This window comes from Oryzias melastigma, linkage group LG7 (genome assembly GCF_002922805.2).
Source record: "Oryzias melastigma strain HK-1 linkage group LG7, ASM292280v2, whole genome shotgun sequence".
NCBI classification, from domain to species: Eukaryota; Metazoa; Chordata; class Actinopteri; order Beloniformes; family Adrianichthyidae; genus Oryzias; species Oryzias melastigma.
The window spans coordinates 12,586,503-12,600,326 of record NC_050518.1 but is presented as its reverse complement, the minus strand read 5'-3'; the positions used below and the strand labels follow the sequence as shown (position 1 = coordinate 12,600,326).

Here is a 13,824-nt window from a genome sequence, read left to right as displayed (position 1 = left end):
TCTGGAAAAGCAGCAGGAGATCGGCCCTGGAGGCTTTCAGTTTGACACCCCTGAGCTAGAGGGAGATAGTGTCAACAAAGGGATGATGGGAAATGAGTGCTGATCTCACAACTCAGATATAATTATCTGATGAACTCCTGCCGCTCTGCAGAAACTATGTCCTAGAAAATGATACATTTTTAAAATGTGTTAAAAATATTCATAATTAAAGAACCACCTAGAAGGCTTTTAGAATAGATTAAAATGTTACTGAAATGGAACTTAAAAGATGAATATATATTATTAACATCAGTTTTTGCTGCGTTTAGTTGTAATTTGGGGACCTTTCAGTAGAATCAGTTAAATTTGACTACATGTTCACTGGAATAGTATTGGTGGTTCTCGTTTATCCTGCATGGTGAGTTGTTTGGAGGTTAAGTCATGGCATCTAGACGTAAAATCTCCTTTCCTGAAATGTTTAATGGCTTCTTCGATAAACTTGGATGAGAGGTGAAATGTTTCAAGAAAGTATGGGGGGGGAGTAGCGTTATATTCTGCTTGAGTGGACTGCAGCTGGGACAAATGAATTTATCTTCTGTTTTTTCAATGAAAAGCATAAAGAAAGTGCAGTTCTCCTTTGAGTCTCTACATTAAAGAAGCTCAGAGAGGAAGTTTTTTCAGTTCTGTTTAATGATGCTCCAGTGGAAAAAAAAATTGAAATCAAATGTTTCTCTTTTTAACTTTGCCTTCATTCATCTTCACATCAGCAAGACATCTATCGACAAAGCCGTGTCCGACACAAACATCAGTCAGTGAACTGTTACCCATCATCCTCCAGTGGTGGTGATTATTCTATGACAATAAACACATAAAGCGTTAAGATTTTGGAGATATTCGTTTGGGAAGCAGTTTTACATTCATTAATGGATGATCCTATGAGTCAAATCGATAAATGACAACTTAACTTCCCTCCAGTAACAGACACACAAACTTACTGATTCACTCAAAAAAGACCAACATTCGTTTGTTAGCATCCCGCCATTTAAGATAGAGCGTCTTAAGAATTATGCAATTAAATAGGAACCCTCCCTGTTATTAGTGCAGATACGATAAGGGGGCAAGTTTCAACATCTCGTGACAAACATGGGTTTCCAGAATGCGCGTGTGCATGTTTGAAAGCATTGCCCTTAGGTTTTGAAGATCACAGCAGCAGTCACAGCTGTCAGAGCCACAGCAACCACGGGGCCCCAGATCATCCACGGCTTCTGGAAAGAAGAAAAAAGGGAGAAAAGAGAAAAAGCTCAGCATCACCTTTCCATCAAAAGGTAGCCCAACCCTTAAGCAAGACAAGCTTTGAATCTGGGAAAAGCACAGATGATAGAAAGCCAAAATAACAAATGTGAACAGGGATCCAGGCAAGCTGAGCAGATAATTTGTTAATCATTAATTCGGACAAGACAGACACGACAAATGATGCATTTGGATGATTAAAGAGGTTAGATTTTTCAGGCAGCACTTTTTAAAATCTCCCCATGAGGAAGGCATTCTGGGAAATGAAGAAACCCTGACTAGGCCATGCAATGATCCAAAAGCTACTAATGAAAATGACAGATGTAGGCCAACTTGACAGGAGTAATATGTACCTTTGCTACCACAATGCGCCGAAACACCAATACAGCAAAGCCAGGATAAGGCCGATGACTATGGCTTGAACAGGCAGCAATAGGGAGGTCTACAGAAGGGAAGGGACACACTGGTTGGCCATAGCTTTATTAATAAGTTACGCAGTCAGTGGTGTTGGTTTTTAAGTGATGTTTACGTTGATAATATCTGTTTGCACACAGGATTTTGTTGTCCAATCTAAAATTATGATCTATTACATTTAGCCCCTATTTGGGTGGAGCTTGCACCGTGTGTAAGAACATAAACAGCCATATTTTCCCTCCCGACTTTCTATCTTTCTTTCGATCCTGGTGTTTGTGTGAGGACTTAAAGCAGGGGTGTCAAACTCAATTGCACAGGGGGCTAAAATCCAAAACACACCTTAAGTCGCGGGCCGAAAAGGGTAAACATTTAATAAACACACTAGAACTACATTTATAAAACTTTAAATCCGTAACTTTTTAACATAATTATGAACTAGATATAAAACATTAACTGTGATAATGCCAGTATGAATGTTTTAAGCTGAATTTGGCAGCTGAAGATGCTAGTGCTAATAGCTGAAGATGCTAGTGCTAATAGCTGAAGATGCTGAAATTGATAACTAAAAATACTGAAGCTGATAGCCAGATAAAAATAATAGCTAAATGCCAAATTAGCCTAAAAGACTAAAAAAAAAAAAAAAAACAACTAGCATGTAGCTTAAAAAATAGCTAAAGTTCAAAATAGCCTATACAACTGAAAAAAAAACATAAATTAGCAAAAACAGTAAGCATGTAGCGGAAATACTCCAAAACAGCCTAAAAAACTTAAAAAAAAGCCTAAATTAGGCAAAACTACTAGCATTTAGCTGAAATATTGGCTAAACTTCAAAATGGACAAAAAAAGAGAAAAAAAGCCTAAATTAGCCAAAACAGCTAACATTTAGCTGAAATTTTAGCTAAACTTCAAAATGGCCAAAAAAAGAGAAAAAAAGCCTAAATTAGCCAAAACAGCTAACATTTAGCTGGAATATTAGCTAAACTTCAAAATGGACAAAAAAGAGAAAAAAAGCCTAAATTAGCCAAAACAGCTAACATTTAGCTGAAATATTACCTAGACTTCAAAATGGACAAAAAAGAGAAAAAAAGCCTAAATTAGCCAAAACAGCTAACATTTAGCTGAAATATTACCCAGACTTCAAAATGGACAAAAAAGAGAAAAAAAGCCTAAATTAGCCAAAACGGCTAACATTTAGCTGAAATATTACCTAGACTTCAAAATGGACACAACAAAAAAAGCCTAAATTAGCCAAAACAGCTAACATTTAGCTGAAATATTAGCTAAACTTCAAAATGGACAAAAAAAGAGAAAAAAAAGCCTAAATTAGCCAAAACAGCTAACATTTAGCTGAAATATTACCCAGACTTCAAAATGGACAAAAAAAGAGAAAAAAAGCCTAAATTAGCCAAAACAGCTAACATTTAGCTGAAATATTACCTAGACTTCAAAATGGACACAACAAAAAAAGCCTAAATTAGCCAAAACAGCTAACATTTAGCTGAAATATTACCTAGACTTCAAAATGGACAACAACAAAAAAAGCCCTAATTGACCAAACCAACTAGCATGTGGCTGAAATATTAGCTAAACTTCAAATAGCCAAAAAAAATTCTTAGTAAATGCCAAAATAGTTCAAAAGCTAGCAGAATGCCCATTTTCTTTTTACTTTAAAACTTTAAAAATTAAGAATAAAAAGGCGGGAATATTTTTCCAGAATAAATCAACTTAAACATGAAATAACTTTCAATATTTTACTCTCCAAAAATGTATATTTTGTCAAAATTATAGAAGTTAGAAATGAGCGCAAGATAACATCGGGTCATTAGTAACAATATAAAATGACTTTGACACATTACTTAAAGAGTCGCTTATGCTCGGTGGGGCTGCATGGGGGAAAAAAAACAATAAATAAAGAGGCATTTAGCTGTTGCCTTTAGCCGTCTTTCAGCATCTGCATGTGTGAACGGCCCACAAGAGGCAAAAGACCGTGGATGAAAACAGACGAGCAGGTGGCTAAAATTAAATAAGAAATGTTGAATCTTCAATGAGATTCACATTTCGTGGCAAACAAAGGCTCGGGATAATGTTCAACACAACAGCTGAAAGTTTAACATTTTTATTCATTCTCCTTTGCTTTCGTTGTCTTTTTTTGTACTTAAACAGTTAAAGCCCCTCTATAGATACTTGTTTTTGCTTACACGTGATTACGCAACAAGAAAGCAAAAAAGTTGTCCACCTCGTAAAGGAGTTTCTGTCACATCAGCACTAACCTTTGATCCTTTCTCCTGTATGTCACTCAGGCTGGTTTTGCATTCCTCGAGCTGATCTAGGAGAGAACGCTTTTCCTGCTGGCTGTTCTCAAACTTTTCTTTCAGGTCAGATAATTCAGTCTGAGCATCTTCGTACTGTAGGACAAAAAATAAAAAATAAAAAATAAGCCAACTGTATGACAAAATGACAGAAAACAGCCCCCTTTCCTTTCATTGACTGAAAAAGCAGCAACTTCTGAGGAATGAGATGCAGTTAAGGGTGACTTCATCTTGGTATTCTTCCAGTTGACAATGACGCTGCTGTTTAACTATTGCACCTTGTCAGGCTGGCTCTTTTGACAAACAGCATGCAAGATTGCAGGAGGATTTAACACAGGCGCATTTTTACTAAACCAGGGGGAAATTCATCTTTTTTTCTTTTTAAAGTTTGTGGGTTTAGCAAGAAACTAAAAAAAAAAAAAAATCCCCCAAATTCTCGATTCCCCCCTGCAATTTTTTCCCAAGAGGCCACAAATCCTGAACTGTAAAGCTGCATGAAATTGTGTTAATAATATCCAACATAAGCATCATAAGACATCAAGTTAAAAAATCCCTCCGTGGTTTTGAGGATCACATTGAATATCTTGAGTGGCTCAATTTCCAAGAACTTTTAACTTGGGGGAGGGCCTTCATTTAAGGAATTTTAGTGGTGAGCGACAGTTATTGGGAGAATGATGTCAGTTTATGTCGACTTTCAGAATAATTAGTTAGAAACAAACAGGAAATTCTTCTTCTAAACTGTCATTTCTCAGATAGCTCTCACATAAAATCATAACTGCAGACAGTAAAGGTGACATACTGTAAGTGTGATGCACATGTGTCGATGCAGCTTTAATCTTTTAATATTAATGCTTAGTTTTAACAAAACTAAACATAGTCTTTATTAAAGTCCCACTCCAACCAGCGGTCTTTTAATTATGTTTATGACATTTTTAGTCAAAATTGTTTTTAATAAAAGTGTGATTTTCTTGAACGTAGTTTCTGCAGAGCAGAATTAGAAACTTGCCACTGAGTTGTGGAAGGGACTGCTGGCATGGAGCAACCCCACTCCCTATTCCCGTCACCCATAACCGAGAGCTCTCAGAATCCAGCTCGGACAAAGAAAACAAAGACGCACAAAGTTGTCTTCAAGCATCGGAATGGAGCGGAGCAAGGAGCTCGTGGTCCACCCAGCATGTTTTCTATGTCATAATTAAGATCTTTTTTAAACTGTATTTTTGATTCAAATGTACAAGAATTTGAATAAAGAAATACTCAAAAATTCAACTTTGATCCTAATTTTCTTTATATATGTCCTCCATCATGAGGAAAAATGCCACAAGAACATGTTAAAAACACAATTTTCATTGGAATGGGTCTTTAACTTCAATTTAAAAGACTATTTTATTCATAATATTGAAAAACAATAAAATAAATATAATATATATAAGACATAAACTGTATTTTACTGTAAATATGTGGGCTTATTTCTTGAGTGGAGTGGTTTGATATTGAAATGTTGTACTTCCTGTGTTCATTTTTAATTGTTTTTTTATATCAAATTACTGACAATGAACTCGGAATAGAAAATCCGATTAGTAATTCTCTATTAGTAAAGTATGGACTGACTTTCAAAGGGAGAACTTCCTGTCCTGTGCTGTGAGTACATAAATTCCCCTTCCATTAATATTGTAACTCGGCATCGACGTCAGCTCTGTAAAGTGGCGTGCTCAGCAACACGGCACAGGCAGCTGCAGTTCCCCAAGACTGAATCTATACCTCATCCTTCTGTTGGCCTGATCTCGTGTAGAAAAAGACACTTGTCTTGATTTTTTTAGCATTATAAAAAAGAAATATGTTAAAATGTTGCAAAAGTGGAAAGAATCATAGGTATGTTGTTCTGGAAAATTGCACAGATGTCTTGAGTTTGGAGGGCACACCTCTCTCTGCAGAGCTTTGCAGCGGCTGTCTGCCTCCTCCAGCTGCGTTTGCAGCTCGCCGTTCTCCTGCTGGTGCTGGAGCTGCAGGCCCTCCAGCTTCTTCAGTAGCTCCTGCTGAGACTGCTCAATGGCTCTGAGGCTGTCGTTCAGCTCAGCGTTCTGGTCACGACAGCTACCACCCCCCAAAAAAAGCATTTAGTCACACTGGAAGTGAGTCAACCAAATGGGACAGAGGAAACAAAAGGAGGGAGGGGGGCAATGCTGAGCTATAGGTAATGTAAGCCACTGCACTGACCTAACAAGGTCCCTCTGCAGCTGCTGCTGTTTCTGCAGCGCTTCCTCTTTCTCCGCGCGCAGGGCTGCACATTCGCTCTGCAGGTTGGCCTTCTCTTTCTGGTGACTCTTGAGAAGTTCCTCCTTCTCAGCCCGGAGAGAGGAGCATTCACTCTGCAGGCTGATCTTCTCCTTCTGGTGGTTATTCACCATGTCCTGCTTCTCAGAGCGCAGTACCGAGCACTCCTTCTGAAGACCGTTACACTCCATCTGGATAGACTGCAACTCATTGGCTGTGAGGAGGAAAAGCTTAATGTATTTACACATTCTTTGAACAGATGGTCTGTTTCTAATTAGCTTAAAAGAAAATTCAAAATTAGAAATTAAGAAAAAAAAATATTTCTGTTAGCACGTTTGGCAGTTTCTTTCGTGGAGTTTTCAAACAAAAACCTAAAATTCAACATCTACTAGCTTTATTCTTGGTTAGCATTTTTTTAAATTCATAAATATTCTAATAAATCAGTGAAAGATGCATATGAGCTTCGACTGACTAAAGTTTTCATTTCCAACATACCATACCTTGAATTTCTGCAGTTTTCTGCCACTGCTTGCTCTGTTGCTGCAGATCCCGCTGAAGGTCGTCAATCTCGCGCTCGTATTTGCTAGCAGTCTGGCGCCACTTGTCCAGGTCGTTTGAGGCAGCAGCCAGGTTAGACTGGATAGCAGCGATGTCACGGTCGCGCTCAGCGCCGGCCGCCTCCAGGGCTCGCTTCAGGGACTTCACTTCATCTCGGGCGATTTGCAGCTCACTGGCTGAACTGGAGGAGACGTCCATCTGCTCTCTGAGAACGCCCATCTCCTCTTTGAGCTGCTGCAGCTGGCCTGCCAACACCGAGATCAGACAGATAGGCTTTAATGGCGTGCATTTTTATTTTTTTTAATGAGTCCACAAACAAATTTACCTTGAAGGTTTTTTATCTGCTTTGCTGATTCATCTGCCTGTTTTTTGTTTTCTTTTCTCTCTCCTTCCAGGACACCTTAAGAGAACAAATGCATTCATTTCATTAGTCTGCATGGGTCTGCATGCATGTAGGAGAGTAGGTGATGTGGGTCCACCTTGCAGCTCCATGCATTTATGTTTCTCCGTGTTGGCCATCTCCTGAGCCTGTCGCAGTTCATCATTCAAGTGCTGAATCACTTTTTCCGAGTCACCAGAGGATTCCATGTTTGATCTGGTCAGATTATCTGTAAGCCACATATAGAAAAAACAACAAAACAAAACAAAAATGATACATCAGTTTATAACACAAAAATGTAAGAACATTTGATCGTGATAACTAAATGTTTTACCAAGATATCCAAATAGGCATATTATATAAAACTAATTTCAAATCCAGAAATAGACACAACTACTGTTATCTGCATTTTTTAAAGCAAGCAATCAAACTAAATTCCTCTTATTCCAGCTTTCGGTGTTCCAAGTCTAAACTTCCCCTCACTGTTGACAGTCTGTTTTGTTTCCCAGAGACGGCAGCGAGCTCCACTAACACTTGCACTTTTCTAATGCCCAGAGAATACTTTGATCCCCTAATCTATCTTGACCAGAAAAAGAGATGACCTCATCTCAGAGAGGCATTTGCCGGAGGGCTGCAAACAGGAACCATGACGGGTCAAATTTGTGCGCCTTAAAAGGACACATCACAGGAGCTGGACTGCTGTAAAATGCAGCAGATGTGGTGGAAACACTGCCGTCACTGAGTGTATTTGTGGTGTCACGGCCTATATGGAGCTTCCCCCAAAAATGATTTGACGTGAGACAAAGGCTAGACTGAAGCACATGACCGCCTCAGCTATGTGCCAGACAAAGGATGAGAGGGCAGAGCTCTGCCCAGTTTGTGGTTGTGTGCTCCCTCGTGAATGCATATGCATGAGTGAGAGTCAGAATGTGAGTGGGCTCCCTGTTTGGGCCCACTTTGTCTGGAAAAGTGCGTCCTTTGAGGAGCTTAAAGAGATATTTCACAAAATATATAAAAGAAAAATTAGTTATAAGAGCTGGGTTTATATTTTGATATCACTGAATGACACCTGACAAAGCAGGGCTGGGATTAGCTTGAATAAAAATACCTTTCCCATTAGTAGGGAAGACTGAACACCACATAGCCTCAAGTGGCAACAGAATAAATGTAGGATAACGTCTTTTTTTAGCGCCTGGCTGTAGGCTGGAGCCATCACGGCCCCTCTTTTCTCTGCTGTTTGTTTTCTCCTTAATGTGACGCCGCTTTAAAGCGGCGGCTTTTGCGCCTCTCGCTCCAATTAGCAACAATTTTCTGTTTGAAGCAGTATGAACTTCCCCTCTGCGATTCGTGGCATCTTTCAGAGATGACACGGTGGATACTGTCTGCTTTGTGCTTTCTTGTAGCATCACAAATTCATTCTTCATGCAAAATTCATCGGCTTACTGTGCTTGACCATTTGCTCCGAAAGGTTTCTGTGGATTAACTGCGACATTCTGAGTCACCAAAATGTAAAGATGACACACATCGGTGCCTCCTGGGCTCAGAAATTCTCGAACAAGCTGTTAAAGCGACACTCCAACCTCCAAAACAAGGCCATCTTCAGAACTGTGTGCAGGTCCAAGCCCAGTGACTCATGCTTTCCTTCTTTTTGCTTTTTTATACCAGTATAATACTGTATTTTAGCATGGCAGGAACTCTAGGGCAATTATCTAACATTTGTAGTGATGACAGGAGGTGAGTTACCTTTAATCAGTGACACATTGTTCAGAGGATCACTCATCTCTTTCTGATCCATTTGCTCCTCTGCTAAAAACAAACTGCACACAAAGTTCACAGATTTAAACCAATTAAAACACTTACTTTCAAGGATTTTATATTTCTTTAAAAAAGTAAACAGAAAAATCCTCATTTATCATTTGACCACTTAAATAAATATCCTTGGTGAGGAAATGTATCAAAATAGAATACAATTACCTGAAGTGAGGCAGGAGCTTCAGTACTCAGCTGAGGCCACAGTCGTCCCTGACATGGAGAAGAACTCTTCCCCAACTGTCAGGTTTTTTTAGATGTGAAGTGGAACAGTCCAAGCACTGAAGGGGGGACTCCAGCAGGAAAACAAGCCCCGTGAGCTCCATCATCCTGTGCTGGAGCAAAAAGAAGTAAAAACCCGATTGTAGTAAAGGGATAAATATCCAAGAATGATATTAAAGATTTACTAAGGCAAATGACTGAGCTGAAATCTGTCGCAGCAGCCTTCTTTCCCCTGTTTTGTGGCTGAAGTCCCGAGCCCCTCCACACTGGGTCATGTATTTGTGTAGGGCATCACGGAAGCTGCAGCTGCATTCTTACACAGAGAGGTTTTGTTTGGGGTGCTGAGCTGCTCTCTAGCTGGATGGTACTGATGTAGAAACCTCATCCTGGCATTTGATTGTGTGTCACTTAGAATCTGGAATACGTTGATCTTTTAACAGACTTCTAGTTCTGAGCTTGAAATTGTACTGAAACTATTTGCAGGAATGAGTTGCATGTTTAGCTTTTTAAATTATGCATACCTATAGAACTAAAGGTTTGCTGCATTACTACAGTTTATTCAAAAATATTTTTTAAAGAATAATTTTGGAGTAGATCTAAAATGCAAAGACAGAGACAGTCTAATCCATTTTAGACTCATAAAGGTAATTTTCATTGTTTGGGGACATTTTTATATGAATGATAAGGTCTGTAACTCCTACTACTGCAGAGGATTGTTTAGTTAAAATCCCACTTTGATGAAAATTGTGTTTTTAATATGTTTTGAGGAATTTCTCTGCTAATGTACATTTATATAGAAAATCAAGATTAAAATGTCATTTCTTTATTCAAATCGTTGGGAATCAGGAGCAGACAAAAATCCAGTTTAAAAAAAAGGGTATTTGGGGCGCAGAAAATACGCAGGGCGGGCTACAAACTTCCTGCTCCACTCCATTCTGATGCATCCACTTTCAGACAAATAGATCTTCATTTTCCTCGTCTGAGCTGTAATCTGGCTCCAAACTATACAACTTGATACTTCTAATATTGCTAGCCATTTTTGTTGCACTGATAATGTTTAGTTGGGGGTGTGAGGGGTTGTAAGTCAGCGAGAGCCTGTAAACAGAGAGCTCTCAGTAACAGGAAGGAGAGGAGACAGGTTGTTCTTCACTAACATTTCCAACCACGAATCTGAAGAAAATTTCTAATGAACTACTGCCACTCTGCAGAAAAAAATATCCTGGAGACCACATAATTTTTAAAAATATTTTGGCTAAAAATGATATAATCATAATTAAAGTACAAGGAATGCTTGTACAAAAGATTAAAAGATGATCTGAGTGGACCTTTAATGTTAAAATTGGACAAATGCTAATTCTCAGAGGGCACAGACTCATCTATTAGATATTTCAATCACAGCTATTTCAAAGCTCCCAGCTATAAATATGCATCTGATAGACATCCATTCATACAAACCTATTACACATCACTCTTTAGATCTCTAGCAGACGACTCTCACTGCTAATTGTGTTGTATCCCATCATGCATTGCGAGTTGTAAAGTAAACAAGCCACCATTTTTCTCGAGGAGATTTAGGGTTAATTAAATGGGGCAATTTAATAAAATAAAAGGATAGCGGTGCATTAATTGTTCAAATATTGACTTGAAAATCAAAATCAAGTGCAGTGATTTTATAATAAATTAAAATTAAAAAATATTTGCCTTTTTTTTTTAATTTTACGACAAATTCGGAAGAAATTCTGCAAAGATTTAAAAAGAACAAGCCAAATCTTACTTAGATGAACCAATTCTGAACATATAAGCATCATGCATTTCCATAGTTTCTCACTAAATTTACCTTTTGTCTAACTAACATAGTTTCTTTAAACTTCCAATTAGTACATGTTTAATTGTTTCTACAGGTGGTTGTTTTGGATTCCCTCAGTCATTTGAGTTAATAACTAACAACATGTTGCAGTTTTCTCCAATGTTCCACTTTCTGATTCAAATCCAGTTGCAGTTCCTTATATGTCCACTGGAGGCTGATGGCAAATGTTTCCACTGATTTTACTCAAAAGGTCTGCACAAGTGACAGTCTGGGTTTTTTATTTATTTATTTGTTGTTCATCAGTTGTTTTAAATTAATCACAGATTCCATTGTTGTTCTGTGCATCATTAGGGGTAGATTTCTTTTTTTTAAGTTGTCTGGTAGGAGGACTCAACTAAATTTTAATTTCTCCAAGATGTAACAGGGTTGTGCAGATGATGTGAAAGATCATACATCCATCCCGTTTTAGGCTTTTAGTGGTTCAGAACCCTCTTATGTAAGTGCACACATTCACAAAAGGTGAATATAACATTTTAAAAAAAAGGTTGAAAGCTTTCAGTCCGCATGTCAGTAAAAACTGAAATTTCAAGCTGTTTTCAGATCCAAAGTTTTGACCCCATTTGACCTTTGCAGTAAGCATGTGTGGTAACCGTGCATTGAAGTGTAACTATCTGTGAAAAATTCTTCTCTTAAGATGCAGACATCATTTTGGTAGAAAATAGCACGCTACGGTTCATTTCAAAGATTGTTCTTTGGAAGGTCATTGGACTGTGTCAAAGCTGTAAGAGATGACTCACAAGGAGGTGTTCATTACAGGAAATTAAAGGATCCTGCAGATGCCCGAATTGACCAATGAGAAGGATCTTGGGAAATTTTAAAAGTATCGCAATATTAGATGGTTACGAAGAGATCTGTAGGAGAACGTTATATAAAATACATTTTTCAGAACACTACTGGTGGACCTTTAATAGAAAATAGAGTTATTTAAGATGTCCAGTAAACATCCACAATGGATCTATATTTAATAGACTTCTAGTGCTTCATGGGTTAGAATTTTTTTTTCACTAAAATTTAGTATTCTATAAATGTTGAACCACTCTCACAAACCCAAAACATACATTTCACAATGTAAATTTTCATATTTATTGAAACCTAAGACATTCTGCACTAAAATGATATAAAAAAGTTTCTAAGTATGTGTTTTTCTAGTGGAGAATTCAGAGTACTATCTTAGAAAAGAAAAAGAAATCTGAATGAATATTTACTCTTTGAAAGTTTCTTTATTATTTACAAAGAAAACTAACACTAAATTTAATTTCTGACTCCTAAACTCAAACCATTTAATGCATAAACACCTCACTTTACACTCAACAAAGAGCTGACATTTGTAGGATACACGAGGGGTTTATTTACAAACCAAGATGTACTTTTTTTAAAGTAAACTTTAAAGAAAAAAAAGCTTTGCTATAAAGTTTAAAATTATTAGTATTTCTATAATGATATCTAAGATATCACCAGAAAAAAAAACAAAAAAATTAGCAATTTAGCAATTTTCCTATGTCAAAACAGTACATAACCTAAAAAATAGATAATTAAACTCATGTGAGAACACATGCTTGATTCATATGCCTTTGTCTTTTGACAACAAACAGACTGTTGGGAAGCCTGTTTAATTCCCCTCTATAATGATGTTTTGCAGAGTCACAGCATGGGAAACAATTCCAGAGAATGCCGTGCTGATCCCTCGATTGATAGAATGGTATCAGTTGGTGGAGGTAGTGTTATGGTGTGGGGCAACATTTCATGTCATTAAGAAACCGAGCAGGTCATTGTTGGTGGCAATATCCGTGCAGAGAGATATAAAGATGAGACTAAACAATCAGTGGCAATCCCTTTTTTTTACATCCTGGTAACGCACTACAGTATCATTACCCTAACTGAAATTTGCTCTCTGGAGGAGGAAGTTTTTTTTCTCTAGAATTTGGAAGTAGAAAGGAGAGAAATAGTTGTGAATGTGCTGTTTAAGCCAGAGTGACCTACAGATTTATACTGTTTGGCATCCCAAAAATGCTTATTAGAGAAAAGGATAAATGCGTGCAACAAGAATGAGGAGATTTTAGACTGTTGTAGCTTCGTACAACTCCTCTACACACTACACAAGCTCTGATTTATTAAACAAATGATCTAGAAAATTTTGTTTTTTTTATTTTTTACTTATTCACCAAGAAGAATCGGAACAAACTGATTTATTTATACAACCTGTTTACTAAGTTCTTCAACGTATCCCACGATTCTTACAAATGTAATACCAGATAAAAATGACAAACAGGCTTTACAACCTTATATGATGCATACATCTTAAAGTATGACAGCAAGATAACCCTAAGGCTCTTGAACACAGCTCAAAAGGAAGTACATGTACATAATTCAATGCCAATTGTAGCAACACCGACAACTATTTTACAAGGCCAACATACCTTTCTGGGACTTTGGGGTATTTCCAGATTGCCACTGATGTCCGGGTTGTGTGATCCATGACACCCGAACAGTGTCAGCTTACAAAGATCTGGGTTGTCAAATTAAAACCAGCGTCCATATGGAATGTAGGGCACTGTCAAGTTAATTTAGAGAGAACTTATAGGCTTCACTGGTCAGAAAAATTGGAAAAATGCAAACTTACGTCCATAGAAGTTTATCAATAGCTTAAATAAAAAATGTAACTGCCTACACTACTATTAAACAGCAAAGAATAATTTCATTAAAGTGCTTTTTAAATGTATAAAAAT

General features: G+C 37.6%; 1 protein-coding gene across 2 annotated transcripts; it reads right to left on the bottom strand.

Moving 5' to 3' along the window:
- Nucleotides 1-646: 646 nt before the first annotated feature.
- On the bottom strand, nt 647-13,649 carry slmapb (sarcolemma associated protein b). 2 transcript variants are annotated; one of them, XM_024292959.2, is made up of 11 exons: nt 13,516-13,649; nt 9,175-9,344; nt 8,944-9,017; nt 7,301-7,429; nt 7,147-7,221; nt 6,764-7,066; nt 6,207-6,477; nt 5,912-6,083; nt 3,954-4,088; nt 1,623-1,711; nt 647-1,244 (listed from the first exon to the last, which is right to left on the bottom strand). In XM_024292959.2, the coding sequence occupies exons 3-10, from the start codon at nt 8,993-8,995 to the stop codon at nt 1,628-1,630; spliced, it is 1,221 nt and encodes a 406-aa protein (XP_024148727.1). In that variant the 5' UTR covers nt 8,996-9,017; nt 9,175-9,344; nt 13,516-13,649; the 3' UTR covers nt 647-1,244; nt 1,623-1,627. The 2 variants fall into 2 exon arrangements, with proteins under 2 accessions (XP_024148727.1, XP_024148728.1); XM_024292960.2 differs by lacking the exon at nt 1,623-1,711 and having other exon boundaries at nt 13,516-13,648.
- Nucleotides 13,650-13,824: the final 175 nt, after the last annotated feature.

Excerpts from the sequence above, each read along its gene's own strand:
- slmapb (XM_024292959.2), bottom strand. The coding sequence starts at position 8,995 with ATGGATCAGAAAGAGATGAGTGATCCTCTGAACAATGTGTCACTGATT. Across the intron at positions 7,222-7,300 it reads TAAATGCATGGAGCTGCAAG|GTGTCCTGGAAGGAGAGAGA; the intron begins GTGGACCCACAT and ends TGTTCTCTTAAG. Across the intron at positions 1,712-3,953 it reads TACAGGAGAAAGGATCAAAG|ACCTCCCTATTGCTGCCTGT; the intron begins GTTAGTGCTGAT and ends TCCCTTCTGTAG.